This window comes from Notolepis coatsorum (assembly GCF_963971535.1).
Source record: "Notolepis coatsorum genome assembly, chromosome: 7".
In the NCBI taxonomy this organism is placed as follows: domain Eukaryota; kingdom Metazoa; phylum Chordata; class Actinopteri; order Aulopiformes; family Paralepididae; genus Notolepis; species Notolepis coatsorum.
The window spans coordinates 36,633,515-36,658,291 of NC_140171.1; the positions used below are offsets into that span (position 1 = coordinate 36,633,515).

The following is a 24,777-nucleotide window of genomic DNA, read 5'->3' on the forward strand; positions in this document are numbered from 1 at the left end:
GGCCAGGTTGGCCTGCCCCAGGCTGCACATGCGTCGGAGGAAAGCATGTGACAGTCTCCGGTCTCCCCGACCAACAGTAGGGGAAAGTACGCAACAACCAGGAAGGGTGGGATGGGAGAAAAATTGGGAAAAAGGAGGGGAAGAAAGATAATAAAAAAAAATAAAAAATTGTAACAATCTCCTTTCAGATCTCTGTAGAAGGAATCCTTTAAGTTGAGTGTTTTTAGAGCTGGGAACACAGATACGTCTCTCTGTAGACAGATCGTCATAATGTCTCCTCCTCTGGGGACACAGATCCTCATAACGTCTCCTTCTCTGGCAACACAATCATCATAATGTCTCCTCTCGGGAGACAGATGGTCATAACGTCTCCTTCTCTCTGTCCACCAGGACTCTGATTCCCGTCCTGCACATGAAGGCCAAGCGGGGAACACCCCACCAGGCCAAGCAGGCCGTCCACTGCATTCACGCCATCTTCAACAACAAGGAGGTGCAGCTGGCACAGATCTTCGAGGTAGGGGGTCACTTCTTGTCCATCCATGTCATGTGGCTTTACACTTGGGGGGGAGGGGGGGGGGGGGTACACAGATGATCTGGGTAAAGTATGGGAAAGAAAACTTAAGCCCCAATACACGCAAGACTACACATTCTATATAGTTTTTGACCCACTGTAATTTCACATTTAAATAGTTGTTGTAAAGAATAAACTTAAGTTTAGTGTAAACATAAGTTTATTGTTGCCTAGATGAGTCATATTGCACAGCTGCCATTGGCATACACCATTACCTTCAAATCTGAAGTGGAAACTGTTTTAACCCTGCCTTGTTCTACAGACTGACGGAATTGCTTCAGAATGAAATGCCCTTCATTCTCACCTCAATTTCTTTCTCTGTCATCCTGTCTCTCATCTCTTCCTCTTTGTCTCATTATCATCCCGTCTCTCCTCTTCTTCCTCCCTGTTTCGCATCTATTCCTTTTCCGTCTCCCGTTTCTTTTTCATCCTTTCCCCCAGCCGCTGTCTCGCAGTCTGAACGCGGACGTCCCGGAGCAGCTGATCACCCCCCTCGTGTCTCTGGGCCACATCTCCATGCTGGCCCCAGATCAGTTTGCCTCGCCCATGAAGTCCATCGTGGCCAACTTCATCGTCAAGGACCTGCTCATGAACGACAGGGTGGGTGGAGATGAGGAGGCGATGTCATTGCTGTACACCTGTTGGATTGCCTCATGCACACAGTGTAGTGTCCCAACATGTAAACAGCAGGCATATCGACCACAAGTATCTTCTTAAATGCAATGTGATTGTGATGCTTTACCTACACAACACTGAAGTGTCTTTGCTCTCTGCAGTCAATGGGCAACAAGAATGGGAAGTTGTGGACGGCAGACGATGAGGTTTCACCTGAGGTCCTAGCGAAGGTAAGAGCAACACAGTCCACCTGGTTTCAACTCTAGGGGCAACAGTGGCTCAGGAGGGAGAGCTGTCGTCTGGTAATCGGAAAGATTCCCGGTTCGATTCCTGCTCCTCCTGGGCAGTGTGTTGAAGTGTTCTTGAGCAAGACATAAGACTCATAATTGCTCCAGATGAGCAGGTTGGCACCTTGCATGGTTGCCTTCACTCTCTTGTGTGTGAGTGAATGGAACAAAAGATTGTAAAGCGCTATATAAATGCACCATTTAGTCCAACTTTAAGCCCGACGGGCCCGATATTCATATCATGCCATAAATCGATCAATACAGAACGTATTAATTAATGTTGCGTTTCTTTTTCAAATGTAGCCAAGAGTAAAGACCCTAACCCTGTCAAAACGGCAGTCAAAGTGTATATTTTCAGCACTACGTTTGTTTACCAAATGACTTTCAGGGGTAGAGCGGGTCGTCCAATGATCGAAGGGTTGGTGGTTCGAATCCCGCTCAAGCCCATGTCCATCCCACTGCCGTTGTGTCCTTGGGCAAGACACTTAACCTACTTGCCTCGTATGAATGTGTATGCATGTGAATGAATGTTGGTGGTGGTCGGAGGGGCCGTAGGCGATGATTATTCGCCACGCTTCCGTGAGTCTGCCTCAGGGCAGCTCTGGCTGCAATTGTAGTTTACCACCACCGGTATGACTGTGTATGAACGAATAATGGACTCTGTAAGCGCTCTGGGGTCACTGGGGTGTCACGAAGAGCGCTATATAAATCCAATCCATTATTATTATTATTATTATTATTAACACATTGACCGCCGGGAATTAGTCTGGCTCCGCTCTAGCACTGCCACGCTTTAAAAGATAGGAGTGCATCACCTTGTTTGTAGAGTTATAACTATATTCTATATTATAGCTATGGATACAATACTATGGCCCATTTGACATCACCTATCTATTGTTCAATTTGTGAAAAAAAATTAATTTCCATCCATACGTTCCCGTGTTATACCGTGGTGAATATGAGTATGGTTTTAGAGCGGTCTAGGGTAATTCCCGAAATGCTGAGTTATAGCCGTATACGTCAATTCCAATAGACGTTGCCGTTTCTTGCCTGTACACGCCATTATTCCGAAATCAAATCTATATCATAGGTATTATGTTCCATCATGAATGCATGAAAGGGGGGGGGGGGAGTTGTTTCTGATTATTTGATTGTCAGTAGTGGCATTCGTATTGAACACTAAAAATGCTTATCAGCCCGATCGGTATAAAAGCATTGCAGGATCAAGCTAAAATTGACGCCAGATCGTGCTTAACTGTGATCGGGAGTATTCCAAAAATAATATTCCAATTGTTTGATCGCCATCTGGTACATCCAATGTCCATTTGGTCCACAACATATGGATCGGGGATATTTGACGCGCTTCAATGGAACCGGGAGAACCGTTCGCCTCGCCCGACAAGGAAAAATGAAACTGGAGACATTTGGCCGTTCCACAGGCCAAGATACAATGTTACAAAGGGTGCTTGATACCGCCGTCTAGCTGGATGCGGCCGGCATTACACTTTGGTGACCTCAGACTAATTTCCTATGGTAACACAAAGGTTCCTGGATTAGGGCTGGGCGATATAACGATAATTATTGCGATATATTTTAATAATCTATCGGGGGGAAAAAAGATATCGAAATTCTTTCGAGAGACAGTGGACAGACTTGTCTTTCTTGCCTGCAACTTAAAGTAATGGCTTTGCTTGTCCAAATGACAATACTGACCAAATTGAGATTTATTTTTCTCTTGTCCATTTATTTTGTTTGCTTTCTAATTTAAAATACAGTTTGAAACCGTCTGTACACAGTAGGCTATGTGTGCTAGCAGAGCTAGTCTCCAGTCATGAGTCACGGTGCACCAAAAAAGTGCCAAAAGATAGAAAAGAAACTAGCAGAGCCAGAACTGTTCAACTCCCCTTGAGCCACAGCCAGCAGAGAAGCCGATTTTACTTTCGCTTTCAAACCAGCTGCAGCCTGAGAACTGGAGTGTGAGGGGCTGTAACACTAAAGATGGCGGCAACGACAAAGAATTGCTGCAAAATAAACATACATCTATTTAATTTCTTTATCGAATGATATGATATTGTTATCGATATCGTTATCACGATATCATTTTTGGCCATATCGCCCAGCCCTACCCTGGATGAATAATGAATACAAATATTGAATAAAAGGAAAAACGATCAAATAACGAGTATACTCGTTTTTGGCGTTCAACGATTGGCGCCCAATAATGAGTAAACTCGTTGTTGGCGGGGAATGTGTTAAGCCAGAGCGGTCCAGTACCGGTACGAGATTGATATCACGCCATAAATCGATCAATACAGAACATATTATTTAATGTTGCGTTTCTTTTTCAAATGTAGCCAAGAGTAAAGACCCTAACCCTGTCAAAACAGCAGTCAAATTGTATATTTTCAGCACTACGTTTGTTTACCAATGATGTCGACGAAGTGTTATTAGTGAAATTAAATATGAGTTTATATAAATCTCAACGCATCGAGTCGGAAAAAGGTGCATATTGAGGCGAGGACATTGGCACAACCTAACTCGAGTGTAGTCTTTTGAGAGAAGAGACCCAGGGCTTTCGAATTTCATAAAACTACACTTCCCAGCTCACGCCAGCCCCGGTCAATCATCTGACTTCTAGCGTGAAGCTTCTTTTTCTCTCGTTATTTTCGCGATCATATCTCAGGGGTGCAACAAACCTGAACGTTATTAACTAAATAGAATGCAGTTGGTTTCTCTACCTTTCTGTGAACGTCTAGCAAAAAAAACGCATTGCAATCTAATGAAAAATGGCGGAGCAATTTACATTATAAAAAAGTAACTGTACTTACAGTAGATTTCATTCACGTTTTGTTCTGCCCTGTCAGGGGCGCCTGGTGGTACTAAATCCAGATTGAAGTCGGCCATTGGAAAGAAGATTTGGCCCAATCCATAGATGTGTGACTTGGCCATAATAAGGTCATTTATAGACCTGATATTCTATATTCATATTTCAAATAGCATGTGTCCGGATCGCAAAATTCAGTACTGTATCTACAAAAAACCCTGTAAATCATCTGCCCTTTATTCATTTGCTTAGATCTTTTGTACACTTGATCTCAAGAAGGTGCTGAATGAGCTCAATGGCAATGGCTCACGTCTGGTCAATGTTAGCATTAGCATGGTGTTATTCACCGTCAAAAGAAGAATTATATTCTCCTTTTGGTTCATTACAATTTACTCAAGCATAGTAACAGACACAATATTTCTGACACTGGGAAGGAATACATTCCCTGAGATCCATAGATGTCCCTAGATACCCTGAACATGCATGGACCTTGTATAAGTGGAGCAATCCTCCATATACTTAGGTATGTATTTTTAGGAAATGTTTTTGAAAATATGGCTAGGGCTTAGCTGTAGCCCTATTTTCAGAAATTTCACCTAAAAGTACATGCCCAAGTAAATGGAAGATTGCTCCACTTCTACAAGGTAAATTAGCATGTTCTTGGTATCTAGGAACATCTATGGACCTCGGCGAATGTATTCCCAGTGTCAGAAATATTGTGTCTGTTACTAGGCTTGAGTAAATTGGGATGAAACAAAGGAGAATATAAATGATGATTTTTTTTCTTTTTTTTTGCATCTTTGCCGGTGAATAACACCATGCTAACATTGAGGTTCTTTTGATTACGCTCACTGAGCTCATTCAGCACCTTCTTGAGATCAAGTGTACAAAACATCTAAGCAAATGAATAAAGGGAAGATGGGGGCGGCTACGTGGCGTAGTGGCCAAGGCACTCGCCACGAATGACGGAGATGCTGGGCTTGCCTGTTCGAGCCCAGCGCTCCACATTGCTTTCAGTTTAGCTGGCCGTCCATACTAATACACATTGGCCGTATTAGGGGGTGGGAAACTGATAAGTGGGGATCGGGCGTTGTGGACAGCGACTCCTACAGGTCGGTTGGTGCGCCTGCGCAGTAGAATCAGGAAGTGTCGGGGGCAGCGTGAGCCTCCCACGCGTTACTCCTCGCCACTGAGAGATCGAGCTGCGCAGGTGAAAAGATGCGACTGCTCTTCAAGTACCGGAGGGGACTTGTGCTATGTATGACTTAGTCCACATTGCAGCCGGCTTGTGGGAGGCAAGAAACAGCGTTCGTGAAAGGGGAGGGTTGAATTGGATGATACGAAATTGGGATGGGAGAAAATATAGAAAAATGGGAGAAAAAGTGGAGAAAAAAAAATGAATAAAGGGAAGATGATTAAACGGAAGGATTTGTAGATACAGTAATAATTATAATCTATTTGAATTATACATACAAAATTGAATTATGATGAATATAAATTACATTATTGTGGCCATCATACATCTATGGATAGGGAAAAAGCTCATCTTTCCAATGGCAGTGTTAAATCTGGATTTAGTCATTTCCTCACGGTTTTACGATAAAAGAGAGATAGAATTCACAATATTCCGATAAATTCGTATTTTCGGAAATGTTTTAAAACATCGGTAAACAACGTAGTGCTGAAAATATACACTTTGACTGCTGTTTTGATAGGGTTAGGGTCTTTACTCTTGGCTACATTTGAAAAAGAAACGCAACATTAATTAATACGGTCTGTATTGATCGAAAACAGCAGGGTCCCCCAATTGGGGGACCTTACAGCTTAACGGGTTAAGAGGTTAAAGGAACACGCCAACGTTATGGGAAATGCTGGTCTTTAGAGTCCAACAAGAGGATAGATACCAATTTCTTCTGTGCGTTCAGTAGAAAGCTATCTGGCTGCAAGCTAACCTAGCTTAGCACAAATGAATGGAAGCGGATACGGACCAGCTAGCCTAGCTGTTGGACAAAAAACATCTCTCCCAGAGTTTTAAGCTACGCTAGTGGTCCGTACCTGCTTCCATTCATTTGTGCTGTGCTGTGCTAGGCTAGCTTGCCGACTAGCCGGATAGCTTTCTACTGCAGTGTAGCTTTCTACTGAATGTACAGCGAGGACATTTGTATCCATCTTCTTGTCTGACTCTGGAGAAGGTAAGAGCATATTCCATAATGTTGGTGTGTTCCTTTCAAAACGGTATTAAGAATATTAAAGTCTTAGAAGCTATTGTAGCAAAGATACTAACGTAAAACAACAACAATCCTGTATTTGATCCCTTCCTCCAGGTACAGGCCATTAAGCTGCTGGTACGCTGGTTACTGGGCATGAAGAACAACCAATCCAAGTCAGCCAACTCCACCCTGCGCCTGCTGTCGGCCATGCTGGTCAGCGAGGGAGACCTCACGGAGCAGAAGAAGATCAGGTAGGCTACAGCAGCAGGTCGGAGCTCCTTACTATGCACTGTAATGGTGTTCTGTGGTAGGCTACAGTGGCAGGTCGGAGCTTGTTACTATGCACTGTAATGGTGTTCTGTGGTAGGCTACAGCGGAAGGTCGGAGCTCCTTACTATGCACTGTTATGGTGTTCTGTGGTATTATTCATTTTTAGCATCAAGTGAAGTTATGCATCCTTCATCAAACCTCCGTCCAACATGGCGTCACCTGGCGCTGATCAGGCCACGTGAGCGGATCGGCGCGGCCGAGAAATCCGCTCTTCGCTCTTTAAAGCTTGGTCCGCTCCGCTAATCGATCATGTTGACCCCGCCCCCAAGTCGCTCTCCGCTCGCTCCCCGCTCACCTTGAATCGAGCCCCGCGCCAGATCGCTCGGCAGATTTTTTTTTTTTTTTTGGAGCATGGTGTAAATTAGCTCAAACTACAACAGTCTACACCCCCTGGGCCCCTTAACAATTGTTTGTATTGAGCCGCATTGTAATTGTACCCATTCTGCAATGTTAAATAACGTTGTTTATCCATTCACTAGCTATATTAAGCGATGATAGGCTAGCCGAGCCACAATGCTATGGTCGCTGCCATTAACGTTAGCATGTAAGCTAACGTCAACAACAATGGCGTCGATACGTTTTCTAACAGGAGTGAGTGTGGGCGTCTCTACAGTGACAAAGCCTGAACCGGATATCACAGGTTCACCCTTCTCATTGGTTGAAAATGGCCTTCATGTTTGTACATCGCCATCTGTTGCTTTGGCATTGTACTGCATGTATATTACATCAACAGTGTTAAACCACTGTGAGCGACCTGGAGTGGATTGGAGCGGAGGAGAACTCTCGCTCCGGACGTCGCGCCGACCCATTTTAAAACCCACTCCTCGCTCACGTCAAAACCGCCCGCTCCGCGCGCCGCTCACGCTCCGATCCGCTCACATGGCCTGGCGCTGATGCATTTACTCCATACAGTGTGTGAACTTTCTTTCATGTTCATCACATATGAGGGGAGGGGGCGTAGATCAGATGGCTGCTGTTTGGAAATAAGGCCACATCATGAAGCGCTTAATATCTGAGACATATTTCACTGTCGAAACAACCATGTAAGAATGTGCTCCATTTCTTCTTGCACCCCCACACCGTTTCTCCATGTCACCCCCTGTTGAATTCCCTCTGATGTCCTCTTCTGGTCTCTGCAGCAAGTCGGACATGTCTCGCCTGAGGCTGTCCGCAGGAGGAGCCATCATGAAGCTGGCTCAGGAGCCCTGTTACCATGACATCATCACACCCGAACAGTTCCAGCTCTGCGGCCTCGTCATCAATGTCAGTTCACACCTGTTACTTTACTTTATTACGTTTATTTGAATAGGGACAGTGCACATTATTCAACAGTAATGAGACGGAGTACCACCACTGTAAATATGCCAGTGTTAGCTGGGAAGCTAGTTTTCAACTGCAATCCCTAGGCAAGATGACAAGATGATGCCAGGTAAAAACATAATACAGAGACATTTTTGACATTTTAAGAGCATAATTATAACACTATTTGAATATAACAGCATACAGTTAAAAGTGGTTACGGCTATTAAATACACAATTTGCTATTGGCAAAGTGGGGAAAATACAAAATAGGATGGGAGAAACGAGATATAATACGGGGGGGTGCTGAGACAGAACAAGGCAAGACGGGGACAATGTAACATCATCTGTTGTGTTTGGTGTGCATTAACATTCCATTATAATAGGGGTTTGTTGAAACCCTTTGAGACATGCAACTGTGATTAAGGGATAATGGGGTGTAACGATTCGACCTCACTTCAATTCGATTACGATTATTCAGGCAACGATTCAATGCATCATGAAATCTCTTCATTTGATTCGATGAATTTTCGTTTAATTTCCTATCAGTTAATTCCCCAAAAAAATTTGACTACACAAATGTGGCTGGGGGAACTGATTCACAAAAAAAAAAAAAAAATCTATTCTAACATATTCAAATCGATGCATCGAATCGAACACATTAGAATCGATGCATTGTTACACCCCTAAGGGATATACAAATTAACTTGACTTGACTCAGCACAGTCTTAATCTCATGCAAAGCCTTAGGAATGTGTTTCCTCGAACTCCTGCTTTCTGAATGCAGTTTTCCCCATTCATATTTAATGGAGTCCATATGCGGATCTTTAAATGATTCCTTCCAATCTTTCGAGTAAACCCTCTGTACCATCTCCCCTCTGCAGGACGAGTGCTACCAGGTGCGTCAGATCTTTGCCCAGAAGCTGCACCTGTCCTTGGTCAAGCTGCTACTGCCTTTAGAGTACTTGGCCGTCTTCGCTCTCTGTGCCAAGGACCCTGTGAAGGAGCGCCGTGCCCACGCTCGGCAGTGCCTCCTCAAAAACATCACCGTCCGCAGAGAGTACATTAAACAGAACCCGTCAGTCACCGGTAATGCAACATGCTGCGTACACATGTTTTATTAGTTCCTGCAATGATTTCTGTGAGAGAGGTCATGACAGGAGGCCCAATTGACCATATTCACATGGTGGCCCTTTTGCTTTTTATGTCGTGTTCGGATTGGGATTCCTTTCCACCCTGTTCCCACCTGAATCCCAACCAGAGCATGACCACAGTGTGAATATGAATACCGGTACTAGGACAGCAGAATGACTTCGGTGATGGATCAACACTGTCTTTTCTTTCGTCCCTCCAGAAAAGTTAGTGTGCCTCCTTCCAGAATACGTTGTTCCCTTCATGATCCACCTGCTGGCCCACGACCCAGATTTCACCAAGACACAGGAATATGAGCAGCTCAAAGACATCAAAGAGTGAGAACACACAGAACACACTCACTCACTCACTCACTCACTCACTCACAAACATACACACTTTAACCAACCCCTTCAGCCTAATTCTTCCAAAATGTAACCTAATACATGTTTGCATTTGCTTGGTTTTTCTTTGTCCTTTTAATTTAATCTTAGGACCGTTTTCTTTGTAGATATTTATACTTTTGTGGACATTATCAATGTGTTCTCCGAGAATATGACGTCATTCTCCTGACGTCATTCTCCCACCGGACAAGTGTGTTTTGCTAAATGCCATAAATATGTGTGTTGTGCAGGTGCTTGTGGTTCATGTTGGAGGTGCTGATGACCAAGAATGAGAACAACAGCCACGCCTTCCTGAGGAAGATGGTGGAGAACATCAAACAGACCAAGGATGCACAGTGTCCTGACGACACCAAGGCCAATGAGGTTAACGCAGCGTCCCTTCTCTCTCACACACACACACACACACACACACACACACACACACACACACACACACACACACACACACACACACACACACAGTCCATTCTCACACACACACACAGCTTCCCTTCTCTCACACACACACACACAGCGTCCCTTCTCTCACACACAGCGTCCCTTCTCACACACACACAGCGTCCCTTCTCTCACACACAGCGTCCCTTCTCACACACACACAGCGTCCCTTCTCTCACACACACACAGCGTCCCTTCTCTCACACACAGCGTCCCTTCTCACACACACACAGCGTCCCTTCTCACACACACACACAGCTTCCCTTCTCACACACACACAGCTTCCCTTCTCACACACACACAGCTTCCCTTCTCACACACACGTCACACACAGCGTCCCTTCTCTCACACACACACACACAGCGTCCCTTCTCTCACACACACACACACACACAGCGTCCCTTCTCACACACACACACAGCGTCCCTTCTCACACACACACACAGCGTCCCTTCTCACACACACACACAGCTTCCCTTCTCACACACACACAGCTTCCCTTCTCACACACACACAGCTTCCCTTCTCACACACAGCGTCCCTTCTCTCACACACAGCGTCCCTTCTCACACACACACACAGCGTCCCTTCTCTCACACACACACACACACACACACACACACACACACACACACACAGCGTCCCTTCTCACACACACACACAGCTTCCCTTCTCACACACACACAGCTTCCCTTCTCACACACACAGCGTCCCTTCTCACACACAGCTTCCCTTCTCACACACACACAGCTTCCCTTCTCACACACAGCGTCCCTTCTCACACGCACACACACAGCTTCCCTTCTCACACACACACAGCGTCCATTCTCACACACACACAGCGTCCCTTCTCACACACACACACACACACACACAGCGTCCCTTCTCACACACACACACACCTAGAAACGCATGATAACTTACCAAACACATGTGCATAATTATAACCTCAAGACATGGTAATAACTGTCTTTTGTTGCTATGGTTACTGATATCATGGTAATAATAAGTGTCTGTCTTGTTACTATGGTTACAGAAACTCTACATTGTGTGTGACGTCGCTCTCTTCGTTATCGTCAACAAGAGCACTGCCTGCCACCTGGACTCTCCCAAAGACCCTGTCCTGCCCTCCAAGTTCTTCATCACGCAGGACAAGGTAACACACGCACACAGCCTGACAATCCTACCCAGCAAATCCTGTATCCCCCTAGGGCCTAGGTGAAAGAAAATGTACATGACCTACTTCTCCACACTTTGGCGCTTTTCCACTACATCAGGGGTCTGCAATTAAGTTTGGCCTCGGGCCAAATTTTTTCCAAGCCATTATATGGCGGGCCAGAACCAAAAACAATGGCTAATTTAATATATTGATAGTGAAAACATGTTAACTCTGTGACAGACCACCTTATAACTGAGACATTTGTGGCAGAGGCAGAAAATGGATACAATAAACGAGCTGCATAGGTGGCATAATAAACTGTAAACGACACGTTTGCAGACATGTAATTCCATAAATTCCCCCAACAAGGTGTTAAATGTCTTCAAACCATCCTCAACATTTTCCTTATTTTCATCATCACGGACATTATCCATTAATGCTTTAATTTCATTATCTTCCTTTCAAGATTCAAGACTTTTATTTGCCACATACATACCAGGGCATACAGTGAAATGCGGGTGGCCATGCCCGCTTCGATTGTGCAATAATACTAATAATAAAATAGACATAAAAAAAACAGGTAATAAAAAGGGCATGATAAAATAGACATGCTAAATTCCTGAGATTGTTTGCCAGGGGTTTAAGGCACTGGGTTCTATGTACACTACTATACAATGTACAGTTTTAACTCTATATCCCTATGCTATACTTGCTATATCTAAACTATACTAAACAAGAACCACATCAGTTCTTTCCTTAAAGTGACCTTTATTTTTCTTGTTCCTTTAAAGTGTCCTTTCCATTTAGTTTTAAAGTGACCGTTTGTGTGTGAGCGATTGCAGCATGCGTGTTGTGATCCTTGTTGGCGCACATAGTTTGCCACGGCGAGAGCCAATCAGTCTTAAAAGCTCTTTCAGTTTCAGCTGCGTGTTCATCCTGGATTGGATCAGTCCGACTCGCATCCTCGGGTTTCTCCGACATTTCGAGTTATTTGATAACGTGCCTTGCAACTTATGATTCACACTCCGTGAGCTTAAAATGCATGGAGTAGTCTACTCACCGCTGGCTGCGTTGGCAGTGGGCTGGTCTGTAATCCTCACGTCCAGTTCATTCATAAATCAATTGTGACGTGCGCCAGTAAGTCCATCAACGTTTTCAACTTTATGTATCGGCTTTTGATCTCCCAAACGCCATGAACCGAGATCTGATCGGGCGTGCTCAGGTTGGTATGGCCGTAAGCACTGAACGGTATACCTTTGTCTTTTTGCCATTTTTTATTATAAAACCTTAAACCAGAGACAAACACCTCTCTATCGGTCTATCTTACACTACATGCAACCAATGCGTCTATCTGAGGGCCCGTTCTGTGGAGCGCACTGAACTATTGAGAAACTATAGGAAATTTGTCCGCTGATTTTTTTTTTTTTTTTTTTTTTATAAACTTTGGCCATTCCCCTGGCTCTTTTATACGTTTATCGCATTTATTCTGGTCAAGGATGACCGACAGAAACAGGCTGAAAGGGTTCAGATGGGGGGGAAGACACTCTGGGAAAGGCACGGCTGCAGTCCGGGATTCGAACTCGCTAAACCCCAGATCCGTGACGAGCACGGTTGTCCCCGGCGCCGAAATAGCGCTCGAGGTACGTGGTGAGCTACTGGAGCTCCCCCGCTGACTTTTTTCATGTTGAACGAGCCTACATTGCACCTCGCTGCCTACCTGTTATTCACTCTCAACATGGATAAAACAAAGTATAATAATAAGCATTCTTTAGGTGGTGGTAGTTTCTCTGTTTGGACAATATAGCTTAATATATAGCCTCGTCGGTCTGATATAAAAAAAGAAAATTTTGATGGGCCAGATATTATTGCTGGCGGGCCAATTTCGGCCCGCGGGCCGCCTATTGCCGACCTGCACTACATGGTACCTGTTTTACTCTACTCTCCTTTGGTACCAGTTACATCGACTGCAGATTTTACCCCCGTCAATGGGGGGCGGGTTTGCAGGGATGACCTTTGCTGATTGGTCTAACACAGCACAGCTGCTCGTGTCTGTGTACTGCTTCATTCATAAAACAAGGAAGTACTCTAGTATCCAGTTTAGGATGAGGGGAGGACATTTCTCTTTGTTTGATCAAGTTAAAAGTAAAGTTAGGCTTTCTTGTCGACTTCCTGACTTTGCAATTTTTTTAAAGAGGGTAGAAAGAGTGACCAAGCTCAGAGAGCAGCAAGGCGGTGGTCGAGCTGAGAGAGAGAGAGAGAGAGAGAGAGAGAGCAGCGAGGAGGTGGTCGACCTGAGAGAGAGAGCAGCGAGGTGGTGGTCGACCTGAGAGAGAGAGCAGCGAGGTGGTGGTCGACCTGAGAGAGAGAGAGCAGCGAGGCGGTGGTCGAGAGAGAGAGAGAGAGAGCAGCAAGGTGGTGGTCGACCTGAGAGAGAGAGAGCAGCGAGGCGGTGGTCGAGAGAGAGAGAGAGCAGCGAGGTGGTGGTCGACCTGAGAGAGAGAGCAGCGAGGTGGTGGTCGAGCTGAGAGAGAGAGAGCAGCAAGGTGGTGGTCGAGCTGAGAGAGAGAGCAGCAAGGTGGTGGTCGACCTGAGAGAGAGAGAGCAGCGAGGCGGTGGTCGAGAGAGAGCAGCGAGGTGGTGGTCGAGCTGAGAGAGAGAGCAGCAAGGTGGTGGTCGACCTGAGAGAGAGAGCAGCGAGGCGGTGGTCGAGAGAGAGCAGCGAGGTGGTGGTCGACCTGAGAGAGAGAGCAGCAAGGCAGTGGTCGACCTGAGAGAGAGAGAGAGAGCAGCGAGGCGGTGGTCGACCTGAGAGAGAGCAGCGAGGTGGTGGTCGACCCGAGAGAGAGAGCAGCGAGGTGGTGGTCGACCCGAGAGAGAGAGAGAGAGAGCAGCGAGGCGGTGGTCGACCTGAGAGAGAGAGCAGCGAGGTGGTGGTCGACCTGAGAGAGAGCAGCGAGGCGGTGGTCGACCTGAGAGAGAGAGCAGCAAGGCGGTGGTCGACCTGAGAGAGAGAGCAGCAAGGCGGTGGTCGACCTGAGAGAGAGAGCAGCAAGGCGGTGGTCGACCTGAGAGAGAGAGCAGCAAGGCGGTGGTCGACCTGAGAGAGAGCAGCAAGGCGGTGGTCGACCTGAGAGAGAGAGCAGCAAGGCGGTGGTCGAGCTGAGAAAGAGAGAGCAGCGAGGTGGTGGTCGACCTGAAAGAGAGATAGCAGCGAGGTGGTGGTCGAGCTGAGAGAGAGAGCAGCGAGGTGGTGGTCGACCTGAGAGAGCAGCGAGGTGGTGGTCGACCTGAGAGAGAGCAGCGAGGTGGTGGTCGACCTGAGAGAGAGCAGCGAGGTGGTGGTCGAGCTGAGAGAGCAGCGAGGTGGTGGTCGAGAGAGAGAGAGGGCAGCGAGGTGGTGGTCGAGAGAGAGAGAGAGCAGCGAGGCGGTGGTCGACCTGAGAGAGAGAGAGCAGCAAGGCGGTGGTCGACCTGAGAGAGAGAGAGAGAGCAGCGAGGCGGTGGTCGAGCTGAGAGAGAGCAGCGAGGTGGTGGTCGACCTGAGAGAGAGAGAGCAGTGAGGTGGTGGTCGAGCTGAGGGAGCAGCGAGGTGGTGGTCGACCCGAGAGAGAGAGAGAGAGCAGCGAGGTGGTGGTCTAGCTGAGAGAGAGAGCAGCGAGGCGTGGTCGACCTGAGAGAGAGAGAGCAGTGAGGCGGTGGTCGACCTGAGAGAGAGAGCAGCGAGGTGGTGGTCGAGCTGAGAGAGAGAGAGCAGTGAGGCGGTGGTCGAGCTGAGAGAGAGAGCAGCGAGGTGGTGGTCGACCTGAGAGAGCAGCGAGGTGGTGGTCGAGAGAGAGAGAGGGCAGCGAGGTGGTGGTCGAGAGAGAGAGAGGGCAGCGAGGTGGTGGTTGACCTGAGAGAGAGAGCAGTGAGGCGGTGGTCGACCTGAGAGAGAGAGAGCAGCAAGGCGGTGGTCGACCTGAGAGAGAGAGAGAGCAGCGAGGCGGTGGTCGAGCTGAGAGAGAGCAGTGAGGCGGTGGTCGACCTGAGAGAGAGAGAGAGCAGCAAGGTGGTGGTCGACCTGAGAGAGAGAGAGAGCAGCGAGGCGGTGGTCGAGCTGAGAGAGAGCAGTGAGGCGGTGGTCGACCTGAGAGAGAGAGAGCAGCAAGGTGGTGGTCGACCTGAGAGAGAGAGAGAGCAGCGAGGCGGTGGTCGAGCTGAGAGAGAGCAGCGAGGTGGTGGTCGACCTGAGAGAGAGAGAGCAGCGAGGTGGTGGTCGAGCTGAGGGAGCAGCGAGGTGGTGGTCGACCCGAGAGAGAGAGAGAGAGCAGCGAGGTGGTGGTCTAGCTGAGAGAGAGAGCAGCGAGGCGTGGTCGACCTGAGAGAGAGAGCAGTGAGGCGGTGGTCGACCTGAGAGAGAGCAGCAAGGTGGTGGTCGAGCGACAAGAGGGAGTGGCGGGAGAATAAAGCAGGAATGAAATAAATCAAATGTTGTTTTCTGATTTGTTTCATGGCGGTTACATTCTAAAGCACAAATAAACACTCGACAGATGATTTATTGTCGAAACAGACAATACAATTTTCCTCCTGCATTTCTCCTTTTCATTCATAGATTTTCCACCGCAGGGTGCTCTTGTAGTGAACCTCATATTGTCGATATAACATTACATGCATTCAAATAAAATTCCCCTCAGTTAAATCAATATTGTGCCGTCAGTAGTCTTACGTTTGCAGGTTAAGTATTTCCCGATCGGTACCGGGCCGAGATTTATTTCACTTCATAAATAGATCAATACAGTCCGTATTGAGTAATGTTGCGTTTCTTTTTCAAATGTAGCCAAGAGTAAAGACCCCAACCCTATCAAAACAGCAGTCAAACGTGTATATTTTCAGCACTGTTTGTTTACCAATGAAGTGTTATTAGCGAAATATGAGCTTATAAAAATCTCATAAAACTACACTACCCAGCTCACACCAGCCGCTATCAAAGCTGCACCCGGCTGACGTGGAAAAAGATATTGACGTGATTATATCTCACGGGTTGAACAAACCTGAACGTTATTGCCATAAAATACAGTATATTGTTTCTTTTCTGTGAATCTCTATTTAAAAAAGAAAACAGAGCTATGGATATACAAAAGTAACTGTACTTACAGTATATTTCATTCACAGTCTTTACTGCCCTGTACTGGGTGCCTGTTGGTACTAAATCCAGATTTAACTCTGCTATTGGAAAGAGGATTCAAATAGCATGTGTCCGGATGGCAAGCAAAGTGTATCTACAAAACCCCCTGTAAATCATCTGCCCTTTATTAATTTGCTTAGATTTTATGTACACATGATCTCAAGAAGGTGCTGAATGAGCTCAGTGGCAATTTCTCATGTCTGGTCAATGTTAGCATGGTGTTATTCACCGTCAAAGATGAAAATAAATTACAATAATAATATATATTCTCCTTTTTGGTTCATTACAATTTACTCATTTAAGGGGAGACACTGCAGGTGAATAGGGTAAAAAAATTAACTAATAGATATCACAATGAAACTTCCCCAGTTGATTACTTATATTAAGACAAGACTTTTTTGTATTACAAGTTTTCTGAAATTGTATGTTTAAATATGCAAATGAGGCATGATCTACTTAAATATGCACTAATTTGCATATAATTCCAGGACAGAAATCTGAACATTGGATAAAGCCATTTTCAAAATTAGTTTCATTTTGTTGACATATTAGAGCCAAAGGTTATTACAGAGGGGATTTTGGATATCTCTTTTTATCACTCCATAAATCAGAAAATACTCCATTCAGTCCATTTTTATGTTAAAATTCCATATTTCGCCATGTTTTTAGGAATAAAATGTGATATAAATCAGGGTATGAATGCGATATCAACAAACCCTTCTGTAAATACCTTCAGAACATAGATATGAATAGAACTGGAAGGTTTGGTGTATGTGTGTGCTACTGAAGTGGAGATTTCTGGCTCAGAGTATGAGGAAAAACTCTTAAAACTCATTTTTGGGAAAACGCCTTCAAAGTTCTGTATTGTAAAATGCCATACTTTTTTTTTTAAACAGATATTTACTAACACAATACCTAATCAAACCATTAGTAATAGACAACCTAAACACATGCCTGATAACTGAATAATAATAATAATGATGTTATTGAACTGAACAGAACTACACACAGGCTACAAACAGTGTAGTACAGTGTAGTACCCCCTAATAGGCAAAAAATATTTGAATAGATATCACTATGAAACTTTCCCAATTTGTTATGTACATATAAACTAAGAAAAAATATATTGCAAGTTTTCTGAAATGTATGTTTATATATGCAAATGAGGCACTTCCCCATTAACTCTTTCAGTGCCACTCACGAGATTTCTCGTGTTTTTTTATAGGTGGTTGCTAGCCACTCACGAGATTTCTCGGATTTTTTTTATTTTAATTTTTTTTGCGATCTGAAAAATTCTTGCATCACCCGAGCCTACCCGAGTATAGCCGAGGGGCGCCGACGATCACTGTGGAAAAAAGCGCCCCCTGTCGTCTCCCAGATGACATAAGTGATTTTGGAATGGACTCAATGAAAATGAATGGGGAAAAAAATCCGGTACTCCACATTTTCCAGTTCACTGATCCAGCCGGGGTTACCACAGTTCATTCTGGAGCCTCAGATCCCCGCGGATCATAGAGATCTACTGTGTCGCGTTGGATCCATACACTTATCGATTTTTTCGAATGGTGATCAGGAATTGGAATATACCAGTTGGATACCATCTGATGTCAGGTAAGGACTCTGTGTTATCAGTGGTAGGATAATCGGAGTAAGTTTGATGAAGTTATAAGCTGTTTTGTGAAATGTCTTCTTTCGGTTTCATTGTAAAAGTCCGAGAGGAAATCAACAGGGCGATTATCAGTGCGCGGCCGTAATGTGCGTGCGTGCACGTATAATATTGATCATCTAGCGTTTATTTGAAAACGATTAATAAAAAGGCCGACGAATATCAACGTTGTGGAATATTCCACTAAAAGACGATTTTCATAGAATGCTCCAGAATGAGCTGTTTTTTATATCAAAACGGGGGCTTTTCTAACTGCTCTGAAACGGAAACGACGCGATAAAAAAAGAATCTGCCTTCACAGCACTGACTGGAAAATAGTATTTGATAATGCGATGGGCAGATTAGACACATAGCCATAATTTAAAACATAGATTAGGCGATATTAACGTTAACATTGGCGCGGATGGTGGCATTCAAGCGGTAAAACGGAAAACCAGGCATGGCATTGAAAGAGTTAAATATGTGCACATTTATGGATGCAATAAGGCAAAATTATGTAAAATAAACGACTAAATGTGTGTTATTGACGTTTTATTGTCACTAGTTTCATAGAAGACATGTTTAGGAAGCAAAATATAACAATCTCAAAATCAACAAAAAGGTATATTTGACTATTCACCTGCAGTGTCTCGCCTTAAGCATAGTAACAGGCACATTATTTCTGACACTGGGAATACATTCCCTGGGGTCCATAGATGCCCCTAGAATACCAAGAACATAAAAATGTACCTTGTAGATCTTCCATTTACTTGGGTATGTACTTTTAGGTGAATTTTCTGAAAATATGACTAGGGCTTAAGAGGTTAATGGTCACTATTTTAGCTGAAAGAAATAATCATGCTTGTGCACAGATCACTAGATTTATCAACTACCAATACGAGTTTCATACGAGCACTTCCTGGTTGATAAGAAGATGATGGTGCCGTTGTGTTACAAGAGACGATCCCCCCACGACCAGTCTGTGGTCTGCGTGTTTTCACATCACCTTTTTGGCATCGCCTCGGCTTGCTTGAAACCACAACCTTTTCAAAGAGGCAAACTGAGCCGCTACCATGCAGTGGAGAAGAGCCATTTGATGACTTGTTGAATAATGTTTCTTCCTCTATTTCTTGCTCAACAGGAGTTCAAAAATGACAAAGACTATTTGACTGCAGAGATTAGACAGATGCTGCTCACTGGCAAGGTAAATACTGAACACCTGTCATTTCTACCCACCATTAACTTTTATTTATTGTTCTTTGTTTCCCATCATGGCCTCTTGGCATCCAGATAGAATCCCTGATGTTGATATTTCCTCTTTGAAACGACAAGGTGTAACGAGTTTTATTTTATTTATTACACGGTACATAAAAAGTGTTTAGAAATACTTTCAAATCATAGTATTCTATCACAAACAACTTGGTAGGCAAACGGATGATTGTCGTTATACTGGCAGGCATGACCGATCATGGGAATACTACCAATTAGACAAAAATAAATTCCAATGGAAAAAGTGGTTTCTATGGAACTACAACATATTGCAGGTTAAGCCGGTCGTAGAAGCACAGCTTCTCTGTGACATTCCTTTATTCCTTCATACTGATGTCTTATTCCTCCTCTCTTCTCCCCGGCAGCCTAAGACCACTCCAGTGCTGGGAGCTGTGAACAAGCCTCTAACTGTCCCAGGAAGGAGGGTCTACAATAAGACCAACACAGGCACCGACTTGGCTACGAACGCCAGCATCAACTCTCAGCCCAGCTCCCAGCCCAGCTCCCCAGCACTCAACAAGAACAGGTAAGAGACACACAAATTAAAGGGTCACTCACTCACTATCACCGACTATCTTTCTCATACATACACACTTATTGTCTGACATTGATGTTTACTTCCTGTTTTGTAATGTCATACTGTAGTAATAGTAATGCTGGAACAGAGACGTCGGAAAGCGGAGCAAGAGAAAACGAGGAGAACCCAGTCATGGAGAGCGAGGATGGGAAGAAGGTGAGCTTGGATCTTCAGTCTCCAGACGTCAAACATAGATAAATTATATAAACCTCAAGTAAAGTCACAATGTGCAAGACTTTTCTAATCATTATTTATTTATTCTATTTAAAGGTGACATGCATTATAAATGTCATTTTTCAGTCTCTAGCATTGTATTATAGTAATAGGAGTTAGTATCAATGTGTTTTTGTGTCTAAATACCATGTTGGCCGATTGCTCTCATTCAGCTCAGACCATTTCCTGCTCGATTTAATTAGGTCGTTCTGATTTGAGGCGCATGCTGACGTCAGTTGGCGCTGGGTAAGCGGACAGTGATCCGATTGGCTCTGTGGTTGCCAATGCCCTACCACAACCTAGGCAGCCCACACAGCGATAGCAGAGCGAGTGGAAACCACTTCCTCAAACTGCGAGGCAGATAGTGAAACCCGACACCTAGACTGCACTCTGCGAGGGAGAGAGAGAGAGATAGAGAGGAGAGAGCCTGTGTCTGCGTGTGCTTGTTTACACAGCGTTTCATTCTCAGTCCCGCTGAGTCCGGGTCTCTCTCTCTCTCTTTCCCTCTCCCCCCTCTATCCCTCTCTCTCGCTCTCTCTCTTTCCCTCTCTCTCTCTATCCCACCCCCTCTCTCTCTCGCTCTCTCTCTCTCTTTCCCTCTCCCCCCTCTCTCTCTCTATCTCTCTCTGTCTACCAGTCGCTGACTCTGGATGACTGCCACTGAAAGTGCTTATGGGCGGAGCCCAGCCAATATCGGGCTCAAATCTTGAGGCTGGAAAATGATGCTTTTGAGTACTCCATTAGAAATATAAAACAATGATTTTTCTTTTAATAAACCTTACAGGTGTCTTCCATAGACTCACAGGAATTGTGTAAAGTTGCCCAAATAGTGCTAGGAATAGCAATGCAGGTCCCCTTTAATAAATTGTCCATGTTTGTGTGTGTATGTGTCTCTGTCAGGAGGAGGCTGGTCAGAATACAGCCCCAGACGTCACAGAATCGTCTCCAGTGAAACGGCGCGGCCGCCCTCCCAAGTCGGGGGTCACCGCCTCTCCTCTGGCGGCTGAGAAGGAGGGAGCGGCAGCAGCAGGGGGCGTAGCTGGCAGAGGCAGGAAGAGGCCGGCTGACTCCCCCTCCGACCTCTCTGCAGAGTCAATCAACATGAAGATGTCAAAACAGCAGCAGCAGAAGGACGAAGGGACGAAGAGACAGATTGACTTGCAAAGGTGAGCGGAGGAGGAGCTGTTGGTGGGTGTTGGGATCGAAACGATAGATGGATAATCCGGTCTAGAAACGAGGGCTTTAGATAATCAGGTCTAGACATAGACATCGACAATGAAACAATGCAGACTTTCGTCATTATCATACCTAAACACCCTTTATGTTCTCATTTTAAGTTCTAAACGAGTTCTAAAAATAGATTAGGTTCAATTTGAGTATATTTCATTCTGAAAGTGAAATGATTAATTCTGCAAGGAAGGGAAAAGAAATCAAATGTGTGTCTAAACTTGAGGGACATAAGTGTAATAAGTGTTAACAGTAGTACTTAATAGTGTGTTCTAACCCTGATATCCCACAGTACAGTACAAGCCTTCTTGACAAGTCAGCATTACCTTCTCACCAGGTGTCTGCACCTGAGTGCAAGAGAGCAGGGTGAAGAGGGTTTTAAAGAGAGTTCCCCTCCCCAGGACAGTGAAGGGGACGCAGAGAGAGAGCTGGAGTCCAGACAGTTGTCTCTGGCAGGCAGGACAGAGAGAGAGAGGAGAGATGCATGCCCAGACAGGGACAGACTCGACTACACACTACACAGACCAACTGTGATGAGCAGGCAGGAAGAGGCCATCTGTGGAAACAATGGGGTGGGGGGTGGAGACTGGAAGTGAGTCAGTCCAAGATGCTAATCAAGAATCAAGAGGTTTATTTTCCATACATACCAGGGCATACAGTGAAATGCCGGTGGTCATGCCAACCAATGGCTGATTGGTTCCCGTTCCCCACACATTTATCAATTACTACTTAACCCATATATTTCACAATGAAACTCCATGAAAACCAGCTTATACAAAAAGTTTCAAAAGGAAGGAAAATGGGGTGGCTAGGTGGTGCAGTGGGCAAGGCGCTCACCACCAATGCAGGAGACGCTGGGTTCATTTGGCAGTATTCTCCACTTGCACAACCTGAAAGGCGGCACTTCCGGCTGACTTCCGGTTGCCAATGGTACTTCCTGTCCCATCCAAATACATTGGTTTTAGCTACTTTTCTCCCCTTATTTAAACAACTTTGTCGTCACAGAGAGGCAATGAAACGTTTGTATTATTATAGTATAGAATGTATTTAATAAGCAAACGTTTGTCAGCAGGGTTTTTGGGCTGTATTTCATGTAAAAACGTTCACTGTTAGTTTACTTGCTCACGCTAATTAAGGCTAATACTGGCTAACAGAAGCTAGCGCAAGAAACGACGCCGCAAAGTATTGTTTATAGTGCATTTCTTGCCACCTTATAGCATTTGTACATTTGTATGACAGTCTATAATGCTCCCGTGAGGTTTTTCCGGACGTTTTGGTAATGATTTTCACTATAAAATCATATTTCTAAATGACAGGAAGTTGATGAAAACTGGCCGGAATAGCTTTGAGCTAACTATCTTTGCAGATGCATTGCAAGAAACGACGCCGCAAAGTATTGTTTATAGTGCATTTCTTGCCACCTTATAGCATTTGTATATTTGTATGACAGTCTATAATGCTCCCGTGAGGTTTTTCCGGACGTTTTGGTAATGATTTTCACTATAAAATCATATTTCTAAATCACAGGAAGTTGATAAACTGTCCGGAATAGCTTTGAGCTAACGATCTTTGCTGATGCATTCCATTCTAAACGTAACGTTAGTTGTTCAAAACATTACCCGTCTATATAATTTGTTCCTCAACGTTATATAGACGGGTAATGTTTTGTAAACTAACTGCAGCCTGCTACAGTTAGAAGCTAACGTTAGCCAGCAAGCTGCAGCTTGCTACAGTTAGAAGCTAACGTTAGCCAGCAAGCTGCAGCCTGCTACAGTTAGAAGCTAACGTTAGCCAGCAAGCTGCAGCCTGCTACAGTTAGAAGCTAACGTTAGCCAGCAAGCTGCAGCCTGCTACAGTTAGAAGCTAATGTTGAGGAACAAATTATATAGACTGGTAATGTTTTGAACAACTAACGTTACGTTTAGAATGGAATGCATCTGCAAAGATCGTTAGCTCAAAGCTATTCCGGCCAGTTTTCATCAACTTCCGGTCATTTAGAAATATGATTTTATAGTGAAAATCATTACCAAAACGTCCGGAAAAACCTCACGGGAGCATTATAGACTGTCATACAAATGTACAAATGCTATAAGGTGGCAAGAAATGCACTATAAACAATACTTTGCGGCGTCGTTTCTTGCGCTAGCTTCTGTTAGCCAGTATTAGCCTTAATTAGCGTGAGCAAGTAAACTAACAGTGAACGTTTTTACATGAAATACAGCCCAAAAACCCTGCTGACAAACGTTTGCTTATTAAATACATTCTATACTATAATAATACAAACGTTTCATTGCCTCTCTGTGACGACAAAGTTGTTTAAATAAGGGGAGAAAAGTAGCTAAAACCAATGTATTTGGATGGGACAGGAAGTACCATTGGCAACCGGAAGTCAGCCGGAAGTGCCGCCTTTCAGGTTGTGCAAGTGGAGAATTAGGGGGTGGGAAGCTGATGGGTGGGGATCGGACGTTGTGGACAGCGACTCCTACAGGTCGGTTGGTGCGCCTGCGCAGTAGAATCAGGAAGCGACGGGGGCAGCGTGCCCTCCAAACGCAGACCCCTGACGCTGAAAGATCGCGCTGTGCAGGTGAAAAGATGCAACGGCTGCTACCTCGAGTACCGGAGGGGACTCGTGCAATGTATCGCTTCGTCCACATTACAGCCGGCTTGTGGGAGGCATGGCCTAACAGCGTTCGAGACAGGGGAAGGTAGAATTGGACGATACGAAATTGGGATGGGAGAAAAATAGAAAATGGGAGAAAAAGTAGATAAAAAAAGGAAGTAAAATGGAGAAATTCATAATCCTCATTACCTATTTTATTCCTCTCATTCGTACATAACTGCCCCTGATTTACATAATAAGGTACCACTTTTAGGCATATGTAGAGATAAGGTGTTGGAAGCCTGTGATTGATGAGGTTCAGGTTCTTGCTCTTGTCTTTTAAGACCTGGGGATCGGGGGCCTATATTTAATTTAGCTCTACGTGTACGTATGCATCCTTGTTTGAGTGGATTCCTGATGTTGGTTCCAACCCTGTTGTTGTTTCAGGTAAAGAGATCACTGAAGGCCAGATCAAGACTGTAGAGAATGCGCCAGACTCTCGCCATGCCCCCCTCAAGGCCTACATACACGCTCCTCTGACAGGACACTTGATGGACCTTTCTTACACACACACACACACACACACCACTGATATTCTAGAAGGTTTTAAAGGCCTCGTAGTCATGATTTGAAGCTCATTGTATGTAGATCTTACTCTCAAACTGTTATTTTTTTTTTCTTCCTTTCTTTATGTTTGTTGCTCTTTGCTTCTTTTGTGGAGCCATTTAAAAAAAAAAGGAAAAAAATACGGACATTTTCCAAACATTTTAATCTGATTATGATGGTTGCTTATTAAATTCCCTGGGAAAATCTTA

At 44.9% G+C, this 24,777-nt stretch overlaps 1 protein-coding gene across 1 annotated transcript in view; it reads left to right on the forward strand.

Annotated features, from left to right (window-relative positions):
* Window positions 1-24,777, forward strand: part of pds5a (PDS5 cohesin associated factor A) — a 131,235-nt gene extending 106,458 nt beyond the window's left edge. Inside the window, exons 20-33 of the mRNA XM_084319029.1 lie at window positions 391-514; window positions 1,013-1,171; window positions 1,348-1,416; window positions 6,622-6,758; window positions 7,977-8,100; window positions 9,021-9,225; window positions 9,491-9,605; window positions 9,902-10,034; window positions 11,146-11,265; window positions 19,219-19,281; window positions 19,712-19,872; window positions 19,992-20,079; window positions 21,037-21,302; window positions 24,410-24,777. Of these exons, the coding sequence (XP_084175155.1) occupies window positions 391-514; window positions 1,013-1,171; window positions 1,348-1,416; window positions 6,622-6,758; window positions 7,977-8,100; window positions 9,021-9,225; window positions 9,491-9,605; window positions 9,902-10,034; window positions 11,146-11,265; window positions 19,219-19,281; window positions 19,712-19,872; window positions 19,992-20,079; window positions 21,037-21,302; window positions 24,410-24,413 (1,768 nt within the window). The 3' untranslated portion in view covers window positions 24,414-24,777. The remainder of the gene's footprint in view (window positions 1-390; window positions 515-1,012; window positions 1,172-1,347; window positions 1,417-6,621; window positions 6,759-7,976; window positions 8,101-9,020; window positions 9,226-9,490; window positions 9,606-9,901; window positions 10,035-11,145; window positions 11,266-19,218; window positions 19,282-19,711; window positions 19,873-19,991; window positions 20,080-21,036; window positions 21,303-24,409) is intronic.